Source organism: Ricinus communis, chromosome 4 (genome assembly GCF_019578655.1).
Source record: "Ricinus communis isolate WT05 ecotype wild-type chromosome 4, ASM1957865v1, whole genome shotgun sequence".
Lineage (NCBI taxonomy): Eukaryota > Viridiplantae > Streptophyta > Magnoliopsida > Malpighiales > Euphorbiaceae > Ricinus > Ricinus communis.
The window spans coordinates 20,739,975-20,767,508 of record NC_063259.1 but is presented as its reverse complement, the minus strand read 5'-3'; the positions used below and the strand labels follow the sequence as shown (position 1 = coordinate 20,767,508).

Below are 27,534 nucleotides of genomic sequence, written 5' to 3'. Positions count from 1 at the left end.
TTGACAAGAAACAAAGTTTTTCTGAACCTATTAAATATCCTTTGGAAATATATGTGTCAGAAAAATACAAATTAAATTATAAATGCAAATACCTCTCCTCTCTCTTTTTCCTCATTGGTGTTTTTTTTTTTTTTACTTCTGATTTACTATAAATACTTGTCTTTTTATTTTATATTATTCAATAAAAACTTATCATATTCATTTGTTTTCTTCGGTAAATAGATGTTCTCTCTATTATTCAAATATTATTAATATGAATAATTATTTATCAAGTGCGATATTTATTATCTATCTAAACATATAAAATATTTATAATATAAAATAGAAACAAATTTTGGCGAGTTTAAAAAAACTTGTCGTCTGACATACTCTCCAGGAGCTTTTTCTCTCTTTACAAAGTTATCATATGCAGTCCCTAGATTGGGTTTTCCTCTAGGGTTAGTTTCTAGTGGTTCTTGTCACCGGAAACTCGCTCCAATCTCCTTTATTTTTTGTTCTTATGTGTTTGTGTATGTTTATCTAGTGTTTGTTATTGGTTTGATTAGGTTTTATGTTGATCTTAGTTGTTTCGTTTGTGTTTTTTGTGGGTTAAATGTCCCGCTGGTACCAAACCTTAGTCATTTATATTCAATTGGTACAAAACCTTCAATTTATTTCTTTTTGGTACCCCTCCTATTATTTCTGTTTCTTCCGCCAGTACCAATGAGGAATCCTGCAGTTATTTGCTGATGTGGTCGCCGGATTTATAAAGGACCACACACCACTTGCCACATCTGTTGCGGAGTCATTTACTTTATCCAAGTCAACAATTAACAAATTAAGAGATATTGAGCTAAATAATTGAGACAAATTGTTTTCCTCCTATAAGCTAACCCAACAGTAACCACTTTACCTCACAAATCAACCTAAACCGTTCTATTTCTACCTCCATTGTCAACACTCTTCGAGCCTCTAGTCTCTGACCTTCTACTTCATAGTTTCTTTATAGAACTGTAGCTGCATATTGCGAGATTGGGAAGCAATGACACTTGACTGGCGAGTAAGGAAGAAAGCCGAAGACCCACCAGTATACTGTAAGTAAAAGCACGCCTGTAGTTATTCTGTGGTTATTAAAAGAACTGAAGTTCTATCCATTTTAAATTTGCATCTTTGAATGCGTAATGCATGCTGCATTTCTTTGGAAGTTAATAATACAGGGGGCTAGGGTTTTCTCTAAATCCTTTTTATTGGTTGAATGTTGATGATATTTATTAATACTGCTTTTCTTAAAGTAGTTAAGGTTTGTTTAATTAATTTATTTTGCAGTGCCTAATTTTGAGTACTTCAGTTTGTATTGGCATGATTATGGAGTTGATGATAGAGGTCACCCTAAGCTATGGGATATAGGAGCTGTTGATTTTTGTAGTTTAGATAAGATGTCTAAGATAGAAATAGATTCAATGGCTAGAGAGCTAGGAATGAAACCTGAAACAAAGATTATTATGTGGAAGGATCCTACAAAGAGTATGAATGATGGATTGAGAAGCCTTGAAACTGATAGTGATACTTTAGAAATGGCAATATATGTGGAGGATTGTAAATTGATGCATATATTTAATAGGGATAAGTTTGAAAGAATAGAAGAAGCTAGGGAAGAAGCTGGGGAAGAAGATGGGGAAGAAGTTGGGGATGAGGCTGTGAAAAATATGGATGATGACAGCTATAAGGAGGAGAATAGTGATGCAGATTCAGAGGACAGTAAGTTTGTGGATTCTGATTATGACTTGAGGGATGAAGATGTTAATGATGATGCCATGTTTGATAAGTTTGTTGATAAGGAGCTTGAGAGGGACAAACCATCTGGTTCTAGAACTGCTAGGCAACCTACTGAGAAGTTATCTGAAGAAACAGATGCCACAATATATGCTCCATCAGATGAGCTGTTGTCATGCTCCTCATCTGAAGACAGTGATGCAGATTCAAGAAAGCACATGTGGCCTGTGTTTAATGAGGAGACTGACATGGCGAATCTCAACTTCAAGATTGGAATGCTATTCAGTTCCTTCAAACAATTCAAGGATGTTGTTAAGAGCTCATCAATCAAAAGTAGAAACCAAGTAATATTTGGTCCAAATACAAGGCAGAAATGCAAGGCTAAATGCAAGAAAAGATGTCAGTTCTTCATTTGGGCTTACCTGATGAACACAGACAAACAAATAGTGCAGATCAAGTCAGCTTCTTTCACTCACACATGTTTAAGAGAGGCGTACAATAGGCATGTTAATGCAAAGTGGATAGCTTAACATTATGTTGAAAGGTTCATAGCTGATCCTAGTTGGGCAATTCAAGGGATCATACAAGCTGTAATAGAAGACTGTGGTGTTGATGTATTCAGACTTAAAGCATGGAGAGCAAGAAATGCTGCTTTGAGATTTATCAATGGTGATGAGACAGAACAACTTTCTAGACTTCATGATTATAAGCTAGAACTGTTGAGAAGTAATCTAGGAAGCACAATAGTTTTTGATTAGAAAATGAAGGTGTTTTTAACAATATGTATGTGTGCTTTGTTGCATTGAGGGAAGGATTTAAGTTTTTGTAGGCCTTTCATATCTTTGGATGGGTGTTGGCTGAAAGTATTTGAAGGACAGCTTCTCACAGCTGTTGCTTTAGATGCAAATGACTGCATCTATCTAGTGGCATGGCGTGTTAAAAACAAGCAATACTGGAAATGGTTTTTGGAGCTGCTGGCTGAAGATTTGGGGATAACAAACAGTTATCATTGGGTGTTCATGACTGACAGGCAGAAGGTAAATACTCTTCACAATTTCCTTTTCTATTCCTTCATATATTTTCATGACTGATTGGCATAATAGTATTAATTGTGTGTTGTTATTTTGGAATAAGGTCTTATTCTTGCCATCGAAAAACTATTTCCTAATTTTGAACATAGGTTTTGTGTTAGACATGTGCATAATAATTTTAAAAAGAAATTTAATAGTCTAGGGTTAAAAGAACTTGTGTTGGATGCTGCTAGGGCAAGTTATGTCCAAATATTTCAAATGATAATAGAGAAGTTTGCATCAGCATCACATCAAGGACATAACTACATGAATAGCATCCCTCCTCATCACTGGTCTAGATCTCATTTTAGGACTAATGCTAAGTGTGACATGTTGTTAAACAACTTATGTGAGTGTTTTAACAATTTTATCTTAGATGCTAGAACCAAGGGTGTGATAGCTATGAATGAGGTTATAAGAAAAAAATTAATGAAGATGATACATAAGAACAAGGATGCTATGAAAAGAGTGGCATCTGCTTACTTCCCTAAGATCTTGAAAAAACTAGAGAAGTCCAAAAAATTTTGCTGGATGTTTACAACAGAGTGGTCTATAGGTGAGAGGTTTCAAGTGGTTGGCCCAGGGGGACAGTTTATAGTTGATAAATAAGAAATGACATGCACATGTAGGAGGTGGGATCTAATTGGAATACCTTGTTGTCATGCTGTATGTGAAATTTGGTATAATAATGAAAACCCTGAATTTTATATACATGACTACTACAAGGTTGAAACATACCTAAAATGCTATAGCCATTTGCTTAACCCAACAACCAGTAAGGAATTTTGGCCCAAGGCAACTGCCTCACCAGTCTTACCCCTCCAACCAATCAAACCTAGAAAACGCAGACCTGCTAAAAAGAGAAGGTTAGAGGAAGATGAGATGGAGGATTTGATAAAAAATGGCAAGGTCACCAAGAAGGGCTTTATGATGACATGCACAGTTTGTGGTGCTAAGGGCCACAACAAGAGGTTTCATGGTATTGGTGCTTCTACAAGGCAACAACAGAGGAGGGAAAAACTGCCTATAAGTATGCCATTCCTCTCATTTACTTCTGCCTGCAATGACATATATTGATGAGAACCCATGTAGCACAAGGAATCCTACTTTAACAAAGAATTCTAATTCTACTAAAGATCCTAATCCAACAAGGAGTCCTGATGACATCAAGAGTTCAAGCGACAAAAGGAATCCTATTTCCATTAGGAATCCTAATCCAATTAGGAGTCCTACCGAGATTCAACTTTGATTAATTGTATTTCATTCATGGATTAAAGCCCAACGTGAAGACATGAAGATCATATCTTATTTATGTTGAATCCAAGCCCAAACGTAAAGCCCAAGTCCAAGGTTGAATATTCAAAGTCAAAATCCAAATCAAAATAGGAGTCTTCTTTTAACAAGTGCAAGTCAAAATAGGAGTTTGCTACTCTTGTATTTCAAGTTTTGTTTATTTAGGAGTCTTGGCTGCATATCCTAGTCATTCTAGGATTAGGATTATTTAAACTCTATAAATAGAGTTATATAATTCTGCAGAAGCATAAAATAGATTTTTGATTGAATAGAAAACCTTATTTTTGCTTAAAGAGATTCTTTAAGTGTTCTTGAGATTAAAGCTTATTGTTTAGGTTTTGATTTCACTTCTACCTTAATTTAATTCTATTAACTTATTAGTTTCTAAGATTAATTAAGTTCATCCCATTGTAGCTATTGATCTTATTTCTTTATAAATAAGGGTGATAGTTCCGCAAATATCTTTTGGCAAACCTTATAAGTATCGATCTTGGCGAGTAATCTTCTCTTCCAAAGAAGGTTTGCATCATATATGAACTAATAAGGAGTTTTTATACTAGGTGATGAGGAAGACAAAAAAACAACAAAAGAAAAAGGAATCAAATGATGAAAATAATGCACAGAATGTGTTTGAAACACATGAAGATGACGTTGGAGACCTTTGGAAGGGAGGTTTTCAGGTCAGGGTATTATGGTAATTTTCTATGTCTTTCCAAGCCTATGGGCCGTGGCTATTGTGGAATAATAAGCCCATGTTTGTTGGTTTGGAAGACTTTATGCGGGCAAACTTTTACCCTTTTGGGTATTATGCATTTTGTTTAATTACTAAACTCATGTTGTATTTCTTTAGTACTCTTTTTAGGCCTTGGGCCTTGGGCCCCTCTTAATACTAGTTCTCATTTCTATTTACCAAAAAAGAAAAGGAAATTTTAGCGAGTTCAAAGAGGTAGTAATAATTAGATTTGAAACAAAGACGTTTGACAAAATATTGACTTCAAACCGTTTAAAATAGATTCAACAGAGGATTTGGGTTCAAATATCTCTAATTGGGAGTTATCTATCAATTGGCATTCTAGTTGATGAGTTGTTATATCTGAGAATAATAATTTATATTTATTAAATCCGAACTGAAATTCATTATATGTGTATTGAATGTTCAATGTTTAAACGTTAAGTATTCATTATTTGAATTTTATTTTGTTGAAAAAATATTTATACCCCATATAAATATTTGTAGTATAATTTTAGTTTGATGTTTTATTTTATTTACTAACAATTTGTATTATGTCTACATTATATATGTCCTTTTGAATCAATTAATGAAAATAATGTTCATCAATGATGAATATCTATTAACAAACTATTGAATATTATGCATATAAATTATGAATGCTTATGTGAATCATAAAAAAAATTATAATATTCATCATAAAAACAATGCATAAGAAATCAATATCATTTTCATCTGAAAATAATATTTCACAGTGATATAAAAAACATATATAAAGCTATAACTATTGAATTAATAAGAATAAATTAATAAACATGCAGATCATAAATGATGAACATTCTTCATTAAAATAATGAACATCTAAAATATGACGGAATAAAAAATAAATCTCATTACAATTAATAATAAATATTGGCCTATGAATAATAAATATTGATGTCCATAAAAACACAACACTTTTGGTCATAGAACTATTAGTTATATATTGATGAAATTCGTAATTAGTTAAATCTGTTAGAAAAAGTTTAGTTTCATTTACTTATAATATAAAATTTTAGTATATGAAGACTTCTTAAAATTGTATTATATTAATTTTAATAAATAATTTATTTTACCATTTGTCTAAAATATATCGATTCTTAATCTTTTCTGAGTAATAGAGAAAATAAAAAAAAAATATTAACAATTATGTCGATTAACTAAAACATGAAATTTTTTTGACATGTGTTACTATATTTTGATATATAAAATTTTTATATTGATACGCGTACTTATTTCGACACATAAAATCTTAAGTTAATGTATGAAAAGATTAAGAGAAATATTATAAATATACAAAAAAAATTTTACTGTAAGTTTTGATATAATATTAATTTTTATAATTAACTTTTATCAATAATTAAAAAAATAGCAAATGAAAAAAGCCGAGACATTTTTCTCCACACGTACTAAGGTCCCTTTATCACGTGGTACACAGTAGTCTGCGAACCACCTAATAATTTGCCCCAATTGACTAGGTAATATGACCATAGAATTGGACTCTTGATTTTAATCTGCAGTTGCACATGAATCACAAATCTTACACGATATGATTGTCATATGGTGAGCAGGCATAATTTTGGCAGCAAGTTCTTGAAAAAATTAAGTTATTAATCCCTTTATTATAACAGGCTAATCAGTATAAAAAATATTTTTTAATACAAGGAAGGAATATTTCAAAAAAAGAGGGTTAATACTGTGGACTACACAATAGAAGATTTATATTCATTATAAAAATAAAAATTTACCTAATAAATAAGAAAAAATTTAAATCTAAAGACTTTTTGCTCTAAAAAAAAAAAACTTTTTGTCGCTTCATTTAGGGTGAAATGTATCAAAAGGAAGAGATTATTATTATAATTGATCAAGTATTTAGTACCTCCAAAATGCAATTAAATATAAGCCACGTAAAAATTGAATATTTATTCTGCGTTGAAAATGTATATACGCGAAAAAGAGACTGGACCAATTAAAATTGTGTTGACCATATATATTAAAAAAAAACTATAATAATATTCAAGTTGTAAGAGACCTATTTGTCTATAAATCTGTTTCTTCCCGACTCAGTTGATACTCATAAAGTGTTCTTCGAAAAGCTCAGCTTCTTAAGAAATTTTAGCATTCGACAGTCATGGCTCTTCTGGGCGACAACAGCTTCGTTCCAAAGGCCCTAATAATCAATATGCCAAACTTTAAATCAAACCAAAGAAATGCTACTTTCGTATATGTTGATCTTTCAGTATATGGCTTTTATTTGTTATTGCTCTGGTTTATTTATCTTTTATTCTCGTTTCTTTAGCATTTCATATCTCGTCTCATTATATAATATATTTCAAGATTTAAGGGTTTTTCATTTATTAAAACAAATATATGAATTGAATTCATAACATAATGCGACAGTTACATCCATATCAGACATGGGCGTTACACAAATACTTTTGCAATCTCACAATTTCTTGCTCAAAATATGTCTACTGTCCATGCTTATGCATAATGAACTATTTAAACCTAATCAGTGACATGCCAAAGCTTCTATTAGTGAACTAATATGTATTCTTTTTCAGTCTAAAGTTTGTACAACCTCCATAACTCAAGAAGGAAAAAGAAAAAGAAATAGCATCTGTATTATTTTTATCATTTTATATTGAATAAGCAGAGATTTACCTATCATCAATCCTTAATATCAGTTTTTTTGTTTAAATTTTCTCTTTTCTACTGTATCAGAAATTGTGCTACATGACCGCGCCCAAAACCCAGCTCTGGAAGCATTCCTGTGCAAATCAATAGGGTTAAGACAATTACTAGGAGCATGGAATTTAGACAAGAGATCATCTTAAGTTCCAATGTTATTAAAGATAAGAAAACAAAAGCAGTTTTGTTGGATGATTCTATTTTTCTGAAAAATGAGGCTACTGATTAATGATCTTGTGTTTTCACCTTAATATCATAGTTTCTTCTAATGGGCATTTTCTTCTAATCCAAATAGTCCTTTAGTAATTTTTTTTCTCTTCAGACTCTTTGACTGTAAATAGGCTTCCAAGCAAGCTCAAATGCTAAAAATTTCATTCAAAGTCAAATAGATTAAATAATAAATGTGACTTCTAATTTAGCTAAGGTTTCGAGTTAGAATTTTGAATGTACATTTTTAAATAATGCTTTGTCATCTATAAAGATTCTATCAACCACACTCTAAATTAATTGTAAATATATATTAAAAAAATTTAAAAAATTCCTAATAATTAAAATATCGTATTGCCATTATTTTTTGTGTTAATTATACGCTCTAGTTCCTAGGTTATCCTAAGGACAAATCGAAAAGAATTTCTATTAAAATTGAAATATTATTTTCTCCAAAGAAAAGTTGAATTATCAACAGAATTATATAAAAATTTCTCACATTTAGTTTTATATTTATGATATTAAACCTTCCTTTTTAAATTCTTTACTTTATGATTATTATTATTTTTTGACAGAATTAAAAGTAGCCATTATTAAAAAGTAAGAGTAAGTGTATCAAATATTTTTAATAAAATAAGGAAAAGATTTTGTTTTAATCAAAACACTTTAATTACAAAGTAGGTTGAAGACTTTGAAAAATATTATTTCATATCATATGATCCATATTAAAAAAAATTAAGGAAATATAAAAATAATAAAGATGATAGTATAAATAAAATATGAAAATTTTACTAGAAAAAATAAATATAATTATATTTATTATATCAAATAAATAATTTTCGTAAAGAAAATACAACATAGATAAACCAAAATAAATTATTAGAAAAAAAGAAGAAGAAAACATTGCAATTTAGTTACACTAACATAAGATATATGAGTCCAATAATATATATATATATATATATATATATTTATATATATATATATATATATATATATATATATATATATATATATATATTGACATAAAAATGAGTTTCACTAGAGTCTTATTTATTTATTGTGAAAAGATAAAAATGTATTATTATCATTCTAAAATTATTATGTTTTATATTTATATATAGTAATAACTATATACTAATAATATTAATAACAATTTTTTGAAATTAGTCTTGTTTCGTTAGGGTATGTCCATTGTTCTACATATTGTTTAGTGATGCCAATAATGAATTTGCTGAAAATCTAATTAAGTTTTTATTAATTTCAATTTATTTTTTATTTATAATATATATTTTCAAAAAAAATTAATTTTTAATATTTTCTATCTTCTTCAAGAAAAGAAATTGAAGATAACCAAACACGTTACACATAAACCAAATATCAATGAAAACCTATGCTCTACATAACTCTGGACAATGTCACATGCAAGACAAGTGCCTTTTAAAACCAACTTTCTTTTTAAATTGAGCACAACAAAAACGACAGAGAAGTGAAAGAAAAAAAATAACGTATAAAAGTAAAACTAGATTGTAACAATGTCAAAACATAAAAATACAGAGGTATTTTTGTTATTTTTTCATAAAACAACGTAACTCTTGAGATTTCCTCTGCTTTCTCTTTTGTGCTCAACCAAGCTACTCTAGTACGAGATTGTACACTTTTGTTTTTGAGCTGCATTACAAGATTGTACACTTCTTTTCTTGTTTTGTTGTTTGAGGTGCAGTACAAGATTATTTCACTCAGGCTTACGGTTAGTGTTTAATTTGCTTGTCACTTGTTTCTTGTCTAGCGTTCCAAACATTGATGAGAGGGGAAAAGGATAAATTCTTGAATTGGTTATGTCTGTAATGAAAAATGCATGGAGCATTCCTACTCAACCTTTTTTTGCAATAGCTACTAACATAATGATTGGTTTAGCAAGGAACACGAAGAGAATTTACATTGCTTGCTGATAAGGGTCATTTTGTTGTCTAATTTGTGGTTCCATTGGTGTATCTTAACAATGAGATGTTTCTTGAATTATGTAAAGAAGAGTATCTCCTTTTACATTAAGAATTAATCAATCATTAAAATCTTTAATCCCTCATTAGAGAGAGACAAGAATATGCAGGCCTTTTGGCCACACCCTCCCCACTTCCTATTGGGCAGTCATTGAGCATCTCAATACCCTAGTGTTTGTAAAATCAAACATGTTGCAAAGAAGCTTCTCATATTGGCAAGGAAATGGCAGAAGCTAGCTGTTGAGCGAAAAAAAAAATCCCAATACTAAGAACTGTTGGGAGTCCAGATGCAGAATGCTGTAGCATATCAAATACAGTTGAGAAAGGGCACCTTGTGGTGTATACTAATGATCAGAAACGCTCCGTGCTTTTCCTTTAGAATATCCTAAGAATAAGATTGTCAGAGAATTGTTTAAGCTAGCAGAACTGTTCCTCATCAATGTACCCTCTCTTCGAGCAGATGCAAGTCAACATCTGCAGCTTCTGAAAGTACGTTATGTATTGATTATGAATTGGTCCAAAAAGATATGCATACATATATTCTTTAGCAAATTGTGTGTACAGGAGAAATAGGACTCATTTGTTCTGAAATAAATATACAATAATCAACCATTAGTATTTTTAAGGGCAAAATACATAAATGCTACTATAATTATAAATATTATATCCATTTCGTACTTCAACTCAATAATCACAACTAATCCTGCCTAGATGTTGAACATTTTCTTAGTTGCTCTACTTTGAACTCATGCCTTGCAATTTTGTGTTTGGAAGATTATAATTTTTAAGTTTATTATGATCAATTATGTATAGGTCGGTGGGAACGTGAAAGCTATATAAAAAATCTGGTTGCTGCATCAACACAAAATGACCGAAAAATATAAATGTATCATTGCCTGATTTATTAATAGTTACTTAAATTACTATTTTTTTATGATTATTTAGTTGAGATACCAAATAGATATAAGTGACATAGCTATCATTTATACTTTTTAACTATTTTTTGCTCACTTCATCAAATTTACAGTTTTTCGTTACATTCAAAATATACTGCTATAAAACAGTTAATGACTTGTAATCATAATTAAATGCGTTTTGGTTAAATATGTGAAATAATTTATGCTTTTCATTTTTGTTTTTTTAGATTATTGATGCTTAAAAGCTACCAAAAATAATTTGTAAAAAAATAAAAAGAAAATGCGATTGTGAAACATAAACGAACTTGCCTACCTCGAATAGATTTTGCATCTCATGGTTTTGCTTATAAGGGGAAAAAGGATCACCATGCCAAGGTTGGTTGGGCCGTTAGGCCTCACAATATTTAAATCCTATTGGTCACAGCACAAAACACACGCTAACGACAAGCTATTCGAATGGGAAATAAAACGTAGCAAAAAAATCTAGCCGTTAGGGCTCACAAATTCAAATGCTATTAATTTTCCTTTTTCTTTCATTAAAGAGAAAGACAAACAAATCTCTTCAAAAATACCTGCAAAATCAATCGAAGCGATTCTCTCTCTTTTCTCTCTTCTTCTAAACACTCCTCCCCCCTGTCTCTCTCTCTCTCTCTCTCTCTCTAAAACACTCCTCCCTCTTTCTCTCTGATTCTGTTTGACAAGCTTGTTGCATAGATCTGCATCGTTCTTATTATTTTTGTTTATTGAATTGATTTCCCTAAGATCGTGAGGATGATGCGACTCTACTGAATTAAGATAAACACCAAATATTTGCCAAATTAGCGCTTCTACTGAATTGTTATCGTTTTACTTCATTGGATGATTGTTTTTGTTTTATTGGTGCTCTACTGATTTCAGTTTCCAAATTGATGTTGCTCAAAATATTTTCTATCTGTCGTACAGGCCTCCTTTGTACTCAAATGCCTTCTTTTCTTCTCGGATGACTCAAGTAAAAGTTGCACCAAACATGCCGCAAAATTTTGGTATTCTCTGTTATTAAATATGTTTTTTCTAATTTAGAAGAAAAAGAAAGGTTGGAAGAAAGAGATGTCAATAATAGATTTTTGATAGTTTGTGCCCAAAAGTAGTTTAGGGGCTAATCTAATGGTCAAGGGCAAAAATGCACCTTCTCCCTTGAAATAAAAACAAAAAAAACTAGCCGTTAGGGATCATAAATTCAAAAGCTATTAGTTGCCCGTTTTCTTTCGATAGACAATTCTCTTTAAAAATACCTGCAAAATCATTTGAAGCCATTCCCTCTCTTTTCTCTCTTCTAAACACTCCTCCCTCTCTCTCTGTGATTCTGTTTGACAAGCTTGCTGCATAGATTTGCATTGTTCTTATTATCTTGAGATTTCTGTGAATATTGTTTTTGTTTATTGAGTTTATTTCCTTAAGGAAGGTCGAAGCCTAAAATGGTTATAAATTGAAGGAAACATTGTGTTTCATGATCTTTCCTTGTGTAAATTGAAATGGCAGGTTATACTTACGAAATAATTCTGTCTGTCTGTTATTACCCTTTTTCTTTTTCTTTAGCTTTTCTTTTGGTGCTGTTTTGTTACATTAGAGGCTGTTTCTTTCTTTTTTCTTCTTAGATTTTCTTGCGATTGAAAACAGATTATGATTGATTGATTTCTTTATTTGAGCCGATGTATCGATTGCTTATCTACTTCTGTTATTGCTCATCAAAATTGATTTTTAGTTTCCTTTAGTATCTTCATTAAGTTATGTGATGCATTTCTACACCGAGATTAGAGACAAAACACTAATTCCATAGCCTCTCTCCTGTGAGAGGCAATATCTCTGTACTTTTATTTGGTCTCAATCAGAGGACAAGTGCAAATTGTAATAGAAAGATGACAGTCAGAACACCTGGAACTCCAGCTTCTAAGATCTGTCGACGCCAGCAACAACTCTTGGTATAGCATGTTGATGATCACACATTGTATTTAAGCCACCAACTCGGGAACGCACAGCTCGATCGATTTGGTAACTAATTGTTTTCCCTTTTATTCCTTTCTGGTTGTTTGAATATAGCACTTCTATATTTTTCTGTTTGGTAACTAAACAGAAAAAATACTTGCAAGAAGTGTGGCCAATGGTGAAATCTGCTCTGAAAGAGTACCACTTTTATTAATCTTGTACCTTCTTTTATATGGTGGTTTCATTATTTTTTTTTTCAAAAATTGTGTTACTTGATGTGACAATTAATAGGCAATCAAAATCCTGCATAATGAGATGCAATGCGACATTATCAAGATTGGCAAATTGGTCCGCAAGAAGATATTCATTTACTGCTTCAAGTATATTTTCCTTATTTAAGTTATCAATTCTATTATCATATTCTTTTAAGTCTTCTATAATTTTCAAGCGTCTGTACTTGTTTAGTTATAGTGAACTTTTTTTTCCTTCAATCATTCTTTAGAAACTAGCCTGAAATGTATATCTTTATTATCTGCTGTTTGCAAATAACTTGATAGTTAAGTCTTCAAGAGCGAGTGGCATAAGATATTTCTAGTATTGCCCGCAGGAGAGATTTGTTAAGGCAGCATTTTGTGGGTCCAAATTCTTCCACTTTGAAGATTTGTGCAATTTCTTAGTTTTATGTATTTTTTTCCCAACCCCAGCTATTCCAATCCCCTCTCCCACCTGGAAAATGGAACCCTGAGAGGAGGGAGCACATGGAAGCTTCACTGGCTTATCTTTAACCATTTATTGGATGCAGGCAAGTGAGATTATGACAAGCTGCTACATGTTAATTGACAATCCTTGTAATTTTGATACTCAAGCTAAATCAATCTTGTTTGGATTTTTATTTATATCATCCTTGAAATTGAATAGGGAAACATTGTGGCTGCTATGGCTTCGTTTAAAGGGTTTTAAAACAAGTCAGAAAGATTGTGGAAGATTGCAAATCCAGAATAAACTGCATCAAGTATGGTATATCAAGGTAATACAAGATCTTTTTTTTCTGGTTTTTCACGAAAAGCTAACTCTCTTCCTCTCTTTTGACTTTCCTCTCTTGCAGATTCTCGTGAGCTTGAAACGGATCCGCCACTTCAAAACGAGAACTGGGGTAGGTTCCTTCCAAAGATTAAGAAGTATGATATCTACCTAATTTTTTTTTATGCTTATACAGGCATTTGTAACTTCCTGATCTTTAAAATGTTTTCCATTTTTGTTTATTGACTTAAATATAACATTCTCAGGAAAAATGTGAAACAGAATAAGGTTAAGAGGAAAGAAAAGAAACCATACGCAATAGTCCCACTTAAACAACAACCTACTAAGGTAAGGTAGAAACTCTGTTCTCTGAAAAATACAAATTCTCAGCTACAGATTCATCTGGTTAATGCATATCTAAATTAGGCCTTGAATTATTGCAAATATTTTTCTTGTTAGTTGTTGCATATTTTATATTTCTTTTTTTCATTTTTTAAGTAATATACTTATTTTTCTTTGTTAAGCGCTTTTTTTCTTCTTTAAACTCTCGTTCTTGATAGTTTTTATTATGTAAAGGTTTTTCTTAAAAAAACTTTCTCTAAGAATAGGTGCATATATATATCTTTGTATCTCATCCATATATTGCATATCCCATATATTGCATATATCTCACTTTCAATAGCTTTAATATTATTATTTTTTATATTTAATCTTTTTTTTTAATTTTATTTTTTAATTTCTTTTATTTTATAATTTGCTTGATTATTTGTACTTTTATTTGTTAATTTCCTTTTTAATCTAAATTTTTTCATAGTGACAGGATTTAGTTATCCAGTTTAGAAACTCTAAGCGGTTTTCTTTAGACTTTTAGGATTAATTTAGTTAATTATTTATTTAATTTGTTTTGAGGCTTTTTTAAGCCATGGTTGTAATTAATTTCCCTTAATCGTCCCAATTTCCTTAATCCCTTTTCTGGAACTTTTCTCCTCTCCTCTTCTATGTATGTTGGTTTTATAGGCTTTTACCACGCATGTCTAAGGAATTAAAATCAACTTACGATTTATGAGTGATCACCCCACGCCTAATATTTTGTATTCACTTTAAAATGCTAATATAAAAATAAATCCGACACCTAAATTTAGGTAATAATGTAGGACTCAAATTTGGTCTTACATGTGAAGATAAATAGCTAAGGTACCAAAGTATCTCCCGTTAGGATTGATTTTGGGTACCAACGTACCTCATTTCTTAGGTATCTTCCTCCTACACGCTTTATATCTGTGTTCACTTTTAAAATGCTAATATAAAATAAATTTGACACCTAGATTTAGGTGTATACCGAGAATTTTCTTTTAATAATAATAATAATATTAGTAATAATTAATAACGAATTTCTATTTAAATTAATATTACTTTATTTTTAATTGGGATGATTTAAAATAGAATTTCAATACTTGATAAAAATAAGAGAGTTATTATTCTATATCTAATTAATTTAATTTTCAAGAAATTAATTAAGCAAATTTTTTGGGCAATAAATAATGTTTTTTTGGTCATTTAATTTTTTCCTATATGAGTATATAAATTAAATTCTATATTTAAAAGTTATGAAAGAATTAGTAAATAATATTTTTATAAAAGAATTTATTAGGGAATAGCAAATTTTAATTAAGTGTTAGGATTAAATTGACAATTAATTTTGGAATAAGGATTAAAAATATAATTGCTTTAAATTGGGGTTTTAAATGAAATTTATATGGTTGGTATTTTTATAATTAAATGTGTCGGTAAGGACATTTTGGTAATATCACTTTTAAAAGCAAGGGTAATTAAGTAGTAATTCTATATTTAATTCTATATTTTTAATAATCTTAATTTGGCCTAAATTAAATAGTTAGGGGCTTAATCAAAAAGCTAAAGTAAAATTGGAGGATTAATCAAAAATTTACTAGGCGAGATTGTTAGTAATTAAAAAGTTAAAGGACTAAATGGAAAAGAAGAAAACTTGAGGGGCTAAATATCGATAAGGAAAGAAAGAAAAGAAAAGGGGAAGGAAGGGAATCGAGAGGAGAGAGAGAAGGAGGAGGAGAAGGTGCGAGTCATGGCGGGGCCATCGGGCGCCCTGCGTCGGCAAAGCAAAGCGGAAGCGGCAATGCGACAACGATGCAAGAAAGAGAAGGGCAGTTCGGGCATTCCAGTAGATGGCGGCGGGTTGGTCTCTTTTTATCGGTGAGTTGAGAGCTTCCTTTTGGGAGTAGCGGCGTCGGTTTTGGTGGCCGGAGGAAGGAGTTCTGGCGAGGTGAAGGCAGCCGAAATTTTAGGCTTTTCCTATGAGTTTCGGCGAGGGATGGATGATCGGATCGCATTTCCGGACTCTCCTCAGCTTAAGCTTTTTAGTGGCACTAATTTCATGGAGATCAGACTCCGTTTGAAAATCGATAGCCGAGATTGTCTGTAATTTCTCCGGATGATCGGGGGTCAGATCGAAAGATCAAAAGCTGAAATCATCATCAACGCATTGTTTTGAGTCCGTAGGCTCATTCGGATCGTCGATCGAACTCCGGCGGCTGGAGGCGAGTCGACTGAGTGATCAAGCGTCTCGGTAATTTTCTAGCCCGTAGATTTTAGAGTTTGTTGAGAAAATTTATGTGTATAATTATTTATTATATTCAAGCATTAGAAAAATATTGTGAAGATTTGTTAATTAAAATATAAATTGCCGGAGCGTCTGCCAATAGTCGTGATTTGTGATGTGTGGCAGAGTCGGAAAAAATAATGAGGTCTTGGTGACCCGACTCTCGTTAAATAAATTGTTGAAATATTTGAAGTATTTTCTGGCAGGTTCTGGACCCGTTTTACGACGAGGGTAACGTCCGTGTTTAGGGAGGTTCCTGTCAATTTTTCGATAGAATTTATCCAAGTCGAAAATTCTTACACAGTAAATTGTAGAAGGTAAATATAAAAATATAAATTTAGGACTTGCCCTAGTCGAGTTTAACTCTCTGAGCTAAGTAGAGTGAGTTTTCGGAGTAAAGGTCGTTGGTCGAGCTTTGCTTTTGGATCCCGGTGTTTTCTGGACGCGCAGGATTTCAGATTTTCGGCTCGGTATAATTTTATTTGGACCTTAAAATTATGATATAATTTTATAATTTTAGAGAATATTGTTGCTAATTATCAATTATAGATGTAGTTGTGAAATAATGCAGTTGTGAAATAAATATTATGTCGGACTGTCTGTAATAAATTGTGATATGTAGTGTTACGGTGTCGGAAAAAAATAATGCAGTTTTGGTGGCCGGACTCCTATTAATTAATTATAAAATATTCGAAGTGTTTCTAGCAGGTTCGGGACCGGTAAACGTCCATATTTTAGAAGAGGTTCTGCCAAATTTTTAGTAGAATTTTCGAGTCTGAATCTTTTTAGGCAGTCTAATATAGGAGTCTAGGAAAAAATTAAGAATACTTTATTAACTCAGTATTTTCATGAATATATAACCCATCCATCGAGCGAGCTCCATCCGAGGCATAGGAGCAGACTGCAGAATGCGGCAGAACTGTGAATTAAAGTCATATATAATCAACTGTCTTTACATTATGTCTAAGCTAAATATGCATTGTTAATTGATTAATAATAATAATTAATAATATTATTGTTACTATCATATTTACTATTATTTTAATATTATATTATTATTATTACATCTAATTTTCATGTTTGTTATGCTCGATGCTATTAAATATTAATTCCTAATATGTTAATTGAATAAATTATATTTGCTTATTATATTTTATTTATAATTTTAATTGATGCTATGATTATGACATCAGGATGAGACGACAGTAGAACATTTATCGGTATTAATCGGAGAGAGGTAGTAAAAGGTTATTTTTGGGTTTAGCTCTAGTCGAGTATAACTCTCTAGGCTGTGAGAATTTGACTGCCAGAGGAAGGTTCCTGGTCGAATGTTGCTCTCTGGGCGCCGACTTATTTGGGAATCAAGTGTCCATGCTGGATTTAAGGACCTTGGTTGAGCTTCGCTCTCATGCTAGAATAAGAGAGTCGAAAGACTACTAGTATTGGGGTTAGGGCTGAGGCACTCGTCCCATAAATATTTAAATTATATTTTTCTAAATTATGGCATGACACATGTTTTAATATAATATGATATGTTATTCTGATTTAATAAATATTTTATTGAGGAGACTGTAACTGTTATAGGATTATATGATTTTAACTCACTCTCGAGGCTGACATCTCAATTTTGAATTTTTTAGGTGATACTTAGGTTCTCCATCCTTCGGGACTATTGCAATTAATTTTTACTTTTCATTTTAAATTATTTAAAATTCTAAACTGTCCGCGGTAGTGTATCTAATATATTATGTTTGATTTTGGTCTCTAACAAATTATGGAATGTTTGTTAGCATCCAAATAGAGACTTATGAATGATTGTGTATGAGGAGTACAATATGGGTGATGATAAAGTTGATGTTGGTACATGTGGTAGTAGTAATGTTGGTACAAGCAATAATAATGCTGGTATAATAGATACTAGTGGTGGTACTCATGATGTTGGAGATGAAGTTGTAGAAGATATTGGTGTTGATAAATATATTTAATATTTTTTATTATCTTTTATTTATTTCTGTTTAATTTTAATTTATTTTAATTTATTTTATAAGAATTATATGAAATTTGAAATTAGTTCTGGATCTTCTTTTGACGATATTGATCCAAAAGTTTTTGAAAAAACACTTGCCAATGCTACGAAGGCTGTTAAGGTAAGCTGATTTTGTGTTTTTTGTTGTATATTTTGAGTTGATTGTTGGATCTGTTTTTTTTTTTTTTTTGCAGGTTTTTGATTTTACATTATAGTACTATTAATTCAAGCTCTGGTGTTAATATATCAGTTGATTCTAAAAGCATATTAAACTTAGTTTTGTAGTTAAGTCACCTTTTTTTATTGAGTTCGGTTCTTCCGAAGGTGGAAATGCTAAAAAAAGTCCTAAGTTGGTGATGTGTGGCCTTTATTCATTTAATGATAAACTGTTTATTTTTTCTAATTTTAGTAAGCAAGTTGAATTTAATTTATGGTTGAATGCTGGAATGAAAAAGAAGAACAAGTAATTTCTTCTCATTCTTTTGTGTTTTATATATTTTTTTGTTATTTCTATAATTGACTTTATTATTTTATTTTTTTAGAAAAAAGATATATGATGTAAAAATACTTAGTTTCTTTCGAGTCTTGGAGTTGAAATGGATTTTCATAAAGCTTAATTTCATTCACTTCTTATATTTGTATGTTTATATTTTTTTATATTATTTATTTATTATTTATATTGTAAATATCGTTCATGTATACTAGATATATACTTCACGTATACTGAAGAATATTTTTTCCAACAGCATATTGATGTGATTTTCTATTACTTCTTATTTATACTGGATATATACTGAAGAATTTTTTTTCAATAGCATATTGATGTAATTTTTTCTATTACTTATTTCATATGTTTTTAGTAACATCTCTTTTATGAAGTATTTTGAGCAAACAGCATATGGCTCTTAATGCATTTTCTTAAATATTGTTATAACATATTGGCATATGGTATTTGGTCAATTTAAGATTTCTTACATATACATATTTCTATTATTAGGTTTACTGTACATGCCTTCTCATATTTATATATTGTGTACAGTTCATTTGTTGATTTTGTGATCTATAATCATAGTGTAGATTTATGTTAAATTTCTTTTCTTTTACTTGATTTTATAAAATAGAAAAATTTATGTAAAACAACATACATGAAATCTAAATGTTTTGAATTTAAATTTATGAATTCTAAGTTGTTCATACATGTAATTTATAATATATATATAATATATGAAATCTAAATGTATGAGATCTAAATCTACATGATATTTTATAAAACATATAGTATATGTAATCTAAATGTATAAATTAATTTTGTAGATTATTTTTAATGCATTTTTATTCATAAGTTTTTTATTAAACAATTATTTATTTATAACTTATTTCTAATTTATTCAAATATACAATTTTTAGTTTTTATGAATTGATGTTGCAGATTGTGTGTTTTATTTTTCTAGTTATCAATTCTGTATTTAAATAGTAACATATAATTAAAGTAAACCAAAAATATAATCAGGATATACTAATATATAATTTAATATTATGAATAATTTAGAGTTTGTAAGTCTGACCTTCATTTTCAAAGAGTGTATGTAATTTTCATTGAGTGTTTCTTTTGCTCTCTTTGTCAACCTTGTGAAAGTAGACTTTGCTAAATCTCAATTTGTGTGACTTACTCCTCTATTTTTTGTACTCATTAATTCAGCTATATTTGTTATCAAAATTGTGTGTCTATTGTTGATGTTGTGTGTTCTTCTCCACTTATGGTAGCCGACATTTTCTAGATAAGGTCTTATACATCTATCTACCTTGTCTATCTTGGACATGTGATATTCAAAGCTTTCTATTGTGTATGCTTTTGCTGTTGTGAAGAAAAAAATTTTGAAATTCTTTGTACTTCTGTTGAAAATTTGTTTTGAGATTATTATTAAAATGAAATATGCATAGCACATGGCTTACTTCCGAATAAACCTTTTGTAGTTTTGATGCTTTCATGTCTATCCAATTACAATACACATATCATTTCTCACCCTAGATGTCTCCTTCAATTTCTGAAAAATCACTCTCAAAATGTATAATTTTCAGAATCTACTATGCAAGATGCTAGAGAAAATATTTTACCATTTGCGTTTTGTGCGCATGTTGAGAGAAGTGTTCCTCCATAGGTAAATTTGATGAAAGTTCCATCTACTATTATTCTTGGTATACATCAAAGTCATTCTTTTATTGAAGCTTGAAGTGTCATGAATACATTTAATAATGTGAGATTTTCTTCCATCTGTAGCTCATATACCCATAGAATTGCCCCAGTTGACTAGATCATATGTCCATATAATTGGACTCTTGATTTTAGTCCCCAGTCGCACATGAATCACAAATCTTACATGATATGGTTGTTATATGGTGAACAGACATAATTTTGGCAGCAAGTTCTTGAAAAAATTAACTTATTAATCCCTTCATTATAACAAGCTAATCCGGGATGTTTTTAATACAAGGAAGGAATATTTCAAAAAAAGAGGGTCAACACTGTGGACTACACAACATAAGATTTATGTTTGCTATAAAAATAAAAATTTACCTAATAGATAAGAAAAGATTTAAATCTAAAGACTTTTTATTCTCAAAAGAAAATACTTTTTATGGCTTCATTTAGGGCTGAAATGTATCAAAAGTAAGAAATTATTATTATAATTGATCAAGTGTTTAGTACCTCTAAAATGCAATTAAATATTAGCCACGTGAAAATTGAATATTTATTCTGAGTTGAAAATGCATATACCCGAAAAAGAGATTGGACCAATTAAAATTGTGTTGACCATATATATTAAAAAAAACTATAATAATATTCAAGTTGTAAGAGACCTTTTTGCCTATAAATCTGTTTCTTCCCGACTCAGTTGATACTCATAAAGTCTTCTTGAAAAAGCTTCTTGAGAAATTCTAGCATTCGGCAGTCATGGCTCTTCTGGCCAGCAGCAGCTTCGTTCTAAAGGCCCTAATAAATATGCCAAACTTTAAATCAAACCAAAGAAATACTTCTTTCATGTATGTTGATCTTTCAATATATGGTTTTTATTTGTTATTGCTCTGGTTTATTTATCTTTAATTCTTGTTTCTTTAGCATTTCATATCTCGTCTCATTATATAATATATTTCAAGATTTAAGGGTTTTTCATTCATTAAAATAAATATATGAATTGAATTCATAACGTAGTGCGACAATTACATCCATATCTATAGTTATATTCGAGTTAGAATTTTGAATGTACATTTTTAAATAATGCTTTGTCATCTATAAAGATTCTACCAGCCACGCTCTAAATTAATTGTAAATGTATAGTAAAAAAAATTTACAAATTTTAAATAATTAAAAGATCGTATTGTCATTATTTCTACCCTCTAGTTCTGAGGTTATCTTAAGGCCAAATCGAAAAGAACTTCTATTAAATTTAAAATATTATTTTCTCCAAATAAAAGTCGAATCCTCAACAGAATCATATAAAAATTTCTCACGCTTAGTTTTATATTTGTGATATTAAACCTTCCTTTTAAAATTTTTACTTTATGATTATTATTCATAGAGCTTTTATTTGTTAGTCCTCTTAATAATTCGTAAATGTCTATAAAAAGTAGCCATTGAGTTCTTTTTGACACAATCATCAAAAGTAACCACTGTTAAAAAGTAAGAGTAACTTTATAAAATATTTTTAATAAAATAAGGAATTTTTTTTATTTTAATCAAAACACGTTAACTTACAAAATAGGTTGAAAACGTTAAAAAATATTATTTCATATCATATGATCCCTATTAAGAAAATTAAAGAAATATAAAAATAATAAAAGAGGATAGTATAAATTAAATACGAAAATTTTACTAGAAAAAATAAATATAATTATTATTTATTATATCAAATAAATAATTTTTGTAAATAAAATATAATATAGATAAACCAAAATAAATTATTACAAAAAAAAAAAAAAAAGAAGAAAATATTGCAATTGAGTTACACTAACATAAGATATATGAGTCCAATAATTTCTTTTTATTGATGAATAAAGTTGTCTTTTCATTTCAAAAAAAATAGTTTAATCTTATAAATACAACAGAGTGTGGCAATAATAGTACCCTAATTCTTGATGCTAATAGGTTCAAGCAAAAGCATGACTTCATTATAAGTAATGCAGATGCACACCAACACATATATTAGCAATTTCTTTTCTTTTTAATTTAATGGGGAGTATGGAAGAATGATTCAGAATCAAACTTAGTTCTATGGTGGTTTTGATTGTCTTCCTTCTATTTCTTTTTCTAGGGTTATGATTTTCAATTTATCAAATGTAACCTTGAATTGGTATGCCAATATATCAAATAATTAAAGAATGTTGATGATATAAAAATGAGTTCACTAGAATCTTATTTATTTATTGTGAAAAATAAAAATGTAAATGAGTAAATATTATTATCATTTTAAAATCATTATGTTTTATATTTATATATAGTAATAACTATATATTAATAATATTAATAACAATTTTTTGAAATTAGTCTTTTTTTCTTATGGTATATCCATTATTTTTATTTGATGAATATTTATCCTACATATTGTTTGGTGATGCCAATAATGAATTTGCTGAAAATTTAATTGAGTTCTCAATAATTTTTGTTTATTTTCTTATTTATAATATATATTTTCAAAAAAATTAATTTTTAATATTTTCTATCTTCTTCAGCATATAAATAACAGTTCAAGAAAAGAAATTAAAGATAACCAGACACGTTACACATATATTAATGAAAACCTAAGCTCCGCATAACTCTGGACAATATCACATGCAAGACAAGTGCCTTCTAAAACCAATCTTCTTTTTAAATTGAGCACAACAAAAATGACAGAGAAGAGAAAGAAAAAAAAACGTATAAAAGTAAAACTAGAATGTAACAATGTCAAAACATAAAAATACAGAGATATTTTTTGTTATTTTTTCATAAAACAACGTAACTCTTGAGATTTCCTCAATTACTCTAGTACGAGATTGTACACTTTTGTTTTTGAGCTACATTATAAGATTGTGCACTTCTTTTCGTGTTTTGTTGTTTAAGCTGCAGTACAAGATTATCTCACTTAGGCTCACGGTTAGTGTTTAATTTGCTTGTCACTTGTTTCTTGTCTAGCGTTCCAAACATTAATGAGAGGGGAGAAGGATAAATTCTTGAATTGGTTATGTCTGCAATTGGAAATGCATGGAGCGTTCCTACTCAACCTTTTTTGCAATAGCAACTAACAGAATGATTGGTTTAGCAAGGAACACGAAGAGAATTACACTGCTTGCTGATAAGGGTCATTTTGTTGTCTAATTTGTGGTTCCATTCGTGTATCCTATCAATGAGATGTTTCTTGAATTATCTAAAGAAGAGTATCTCCTTTTACATTAAGAATTGATCAATCATTAAAATCTTTAATCCCTCATTGGAGAGAGACAAGAATATGCAGGCCTTTTGGCCACAGCCTCCCCACTTCCTGTTGGGCAGTCATTGAGCATTTCAATACCCTAGTGTTTGTAAAATCAAACATGTTGCAAAGAAGCTTCTCATATTGGCAAGGAAATGGCAGAAGCTAGCTGTTGAGCGAAAAAAAATCTCAATAGTAATAATTAATGATATAATTGTTGCTATCATATTTACTGTTATTTTAATATTATTATTATTTTTACATTTGATTTTCATGTTTGCTATACTCGATGCCTTAAGACTTAATTGAACCAATAGTTGAAGGTTCGATAAATAGATTGGACTTAAAAGACACAATTAAAAGTTAGTACCTATGTATGGTTAGTAAGAATTAATTTAGGATGATAAAACTAGTTTAAGTAGGTAGTGGCATTGAGAGATGAATCTTGGAAATTGGAATCATGAGCAAGCTCATTTTACCTCTCATTTCTCTAAAATTCGTATATGGCCAAAAACTCAAAATCTGGAATAAGAAAGAGAGAAGTGAAATACCTAGAAGAACTTAAGATTAAAATAGAATTTTTTACCAACTATTGAAGGAGCCAAGCTAAAGCTAAAGGATTTTAGCATATTAGCAACCCAAAAGCTGAAATTGATGAGTTGTTACTTGAGTATTATTAATTTGTCATTAGGGTTTTTGATTATAAATTGGAAAAACTTCAATTGATGCTTTCATTGATTAATTAAAGGTCTGATTATCATGAATTAGTAGAGTATTGAATGATTGCATAGGGATTAAGCTTGATTTAAGTTTAAGTATGTCAAGAAAGAAAACTGTCAAAATTCCAGCAACCTTGATGTTCTGTATTTTGGGTATAACCTGCGTTATATAAGTCCAAATTAAGCTTAATTGGTGTCTATGGAAATTTTGAAGATTCCTGTATAACTTTGTGGTTTTGTGATTTTGCTATTTTTGCCGTTTTCATTGCTTAAATTGAGCGAACAGATTAGGAATAATTAAATCTATAAAAGTTGGAATTGAGTAATTCTTTTTGCAGATGAAACTAGACACATAAAAGTATATGTCTATTTAATACGAGACTTTTGTATTAAGCCAATTTTGCCCAACAATAAATATACTTTGGTACTAAATTCTATCTAGAAAACAGAGATGTTGGAGATTAGTTTTATGCAATTTATTTGATGTTAATTTGAGTTAAATTAGTATATAGCTAGATGGAACATGTTTATATGATATTAAAACAGTAATTGAGATTCTTAGAGAGGGGATGATCATGTATTAGAGAGGGGATGATCATGTAATGCATTAGAACTAGCATTTACATGAATATTTGGAATATGCATGAAATAAAAATTGATGAATGTATTAATAGGAACTCAAAGGCCTGGAAAGGAAGTTGTGGAGAAAGAAGGTTCTTCTATGCTGAAGGAATAAATGTATTTTGAGTAAGTAAATAGTTAATATTTGCTATATTAATATATTTAATCAAATTTTCCTCGAATGGTTGTGTTTGCTTAATATTGTGTTATGTTTGAATGAATGAGATGGAAATGATTGGTGTTGGATGGAACAATTGTTATAGCTTCAATATGATATAAGTGAAATGATTGAATTGTGATGTTAAGTGCGTATGTGCATGTGATATATATATATAAAGCCTTGGGAGGCTAAAGCCTAGAGAGGCTATAAAAGTGTGTAATGTGAGGATGAGGCGAAGCAGCTTACGTGTGCGATAGGTGAGGATGAGGCGGAGCAGCACATTAAAAGGGATCCACAAGCCATGCGAACTAACCATAATTGCTGAATTGTATTTTTTTTTTATGATGGTTGTAATGAATTGAGTAAAATGGTACGAATTTATGCCTAAATTATGAATCATGGTAAGTTATATGATTGGGTGAAAATTGTATTAAGTGTATGTGATATAGATTATGTTGATTATTTATTTACTGAGCTGGAGGCTCACCCCTCTACAAAATTTTTTTTTCAGGTTTGTAAATAGTAGTGCATCTGTTGGTTGTATCCGAAGTCTAGCTTTTAGCAGTTCTTTCAGGTTGGGCCAGTTTTGTGGAGTCTCCTCCTGATGCATTTTGTATGCAGTTATGTAATGTATATGGAAGTGTTCCTTGTAAGGCATAAAAAGATATTTTGAATACTTGTTAAATGATATTTAAGTATAATCATATGTTTATATGTTAATAACCTTGTGCCTTGATTCTTAACAATCTGCATATTGACCTATCTACATATAGTATATAGTCTACGATGCTTGTATGCTACCTGGCTAATGTCTGTTGGTTAGCATGTAATAGGGGTGTGACAGTATACCTTTGCTGTTGTAAAGAAATATTTGTTTTGAGATTATTATTCAAATGAAATATGCATATCACATGGCTTACTTCCGGATAAACCTTTTGTGTTGCTGTTTTGATGCTTTCATGTCTATCCGATTACAATACACATATCATTTCTCACCCTAGATGTCTCCTTCAATTTCTGAAAATTCACTCTCAAAATGCATAATTTTCAGAATCTACTATTCAAAATGCTAGAGAAAATATTTTACCATTTGCGTTTTGTGTGCTTGTTGAAAGAAGTGTTCCTCCATAGGTAAATTTGAGGAAAGTTCTGTCTACTATTATTTTTGGTATACATCAAATTCATTCTTTTATTGAAGCTTGAAATGTCATGAATACATATAAGAATGTGAGATTTTCTTCCGTTTGTAGCTCCACAATTGAATTGGGATTTGATTTTTTTTATCATGAACAAGTAGCTCGGCAACATCCCATAAGATTTTTCTGGTTTTTCTCTCATTTTTTCTAATTTTTTTCCTTTGATCCCTAATATTTTAAGTAATTTACAAATGTACCGTAATCATCTTTCATTTCCCTTATTATATCTTAAGAAGTATAGACCATTTTGATGCGGAGATATTTTTATTTTTATGCAATTTTTAATGATTTTTTATAGTTGTTTATCTTTGATCGCTATGTCTTATTTCTAATAGACATATATGTGTATTTTTTAGCTTTCAAATCACAATATTGTTATCTTTTCATTTTTAAAGCTCTTAATTTTCATTTGCAATTGTCATCCAAGCATTGTAAAAAATATTAGAAGTGGTTGTTAAGACCATAGAAGCTGATTACTATTTGGAGAGTGAGTTTGTCTTTGTATACCTAAACTTTTTTTTATTTCTGAATACCTTATGTTTGATATCACATATACTTCTTGACTCTTGCTTTCTACTTCTTCCTCTTATGCCACTTTCTTGCTTATTAAAATAGCATGTTCAAGTACATCTGAAATACTCTATATGTTCTCCATTTGTTGATCTTCTTTCTATTACTATTTTTTATCCTGATAGACCTACTTCATTTGTCGCTATATTTCTGTTTTGGGAATGTAAAGGCTGAATCGAAGAAGTTGTTTTTCTTTTCTTGATTCAAAACTGTTATGCACAAAGAATATTTTGTGCAATCTGGTTTTGTCTTTTTGAGCTCATTGTAGAATAGTCGTGTTTAGTTGTCTTCTATTTTGAGAGGCGGATATGTGCTCTTGGATTTAATACTTGATTTCTAGTCTGGTTAATGTTTGGTTGATCCTCAATTGATTTAATAGTATTTGTATTAAATTATTGCAGTCACTTTCTTTTGTGAGTATCATTCATATTATATCAAAATTGATGTAATTCATATTTTGATTCCATTCACCAATGTAT

The 27,534-nt window shown here is 30.0% G+C and overlaps 1 protein-coding gene across 3 annotated transcripts in view; it reads left to right on the top strand.

Annotated features, from left to right (window-relative positions):
- Nucleotides 1-11,727: 11,727 nt before the first annotated feature.
- LOC8283925 (KRR1 small subunit processome component homolog) overlaps nucleotides 11,728-27,534 on the top strand; it is a 28,107-nt gene continuing 12,300 nt past the window's right edge. For 2 of the 3 annotated variants that reach the window (XM_048373323.1, XM_048373324.1), the window contains exons 1-4: nucleotides 11,728-13,463; nucleotides 13,580-13,688; nucleotides 13,767-13,839; nucleotides 13,948-14,029. In XM_048373323.1, coding sequence (XP_048229280.1) covers nucleotides 13,676-13,688; nucleotides 13,767-13,839; nucleotides 13,948-14,029 — 168 coding nt within the window. In that variant the 5' untranslated portion in view covers nucleotides 11,728-13,463; nucleotides 13,580-13,675. Of the gene's footprint in view, nucleotides 13,493-13,579; nucleotides 13,689-13,766; nucleotides 13,840-13,947; nucleotides 14,030-27,534 lie in introns of all 3 variants that reach the window. The other variant, XM_048373325.1, reaches the window with a different exon arrangement.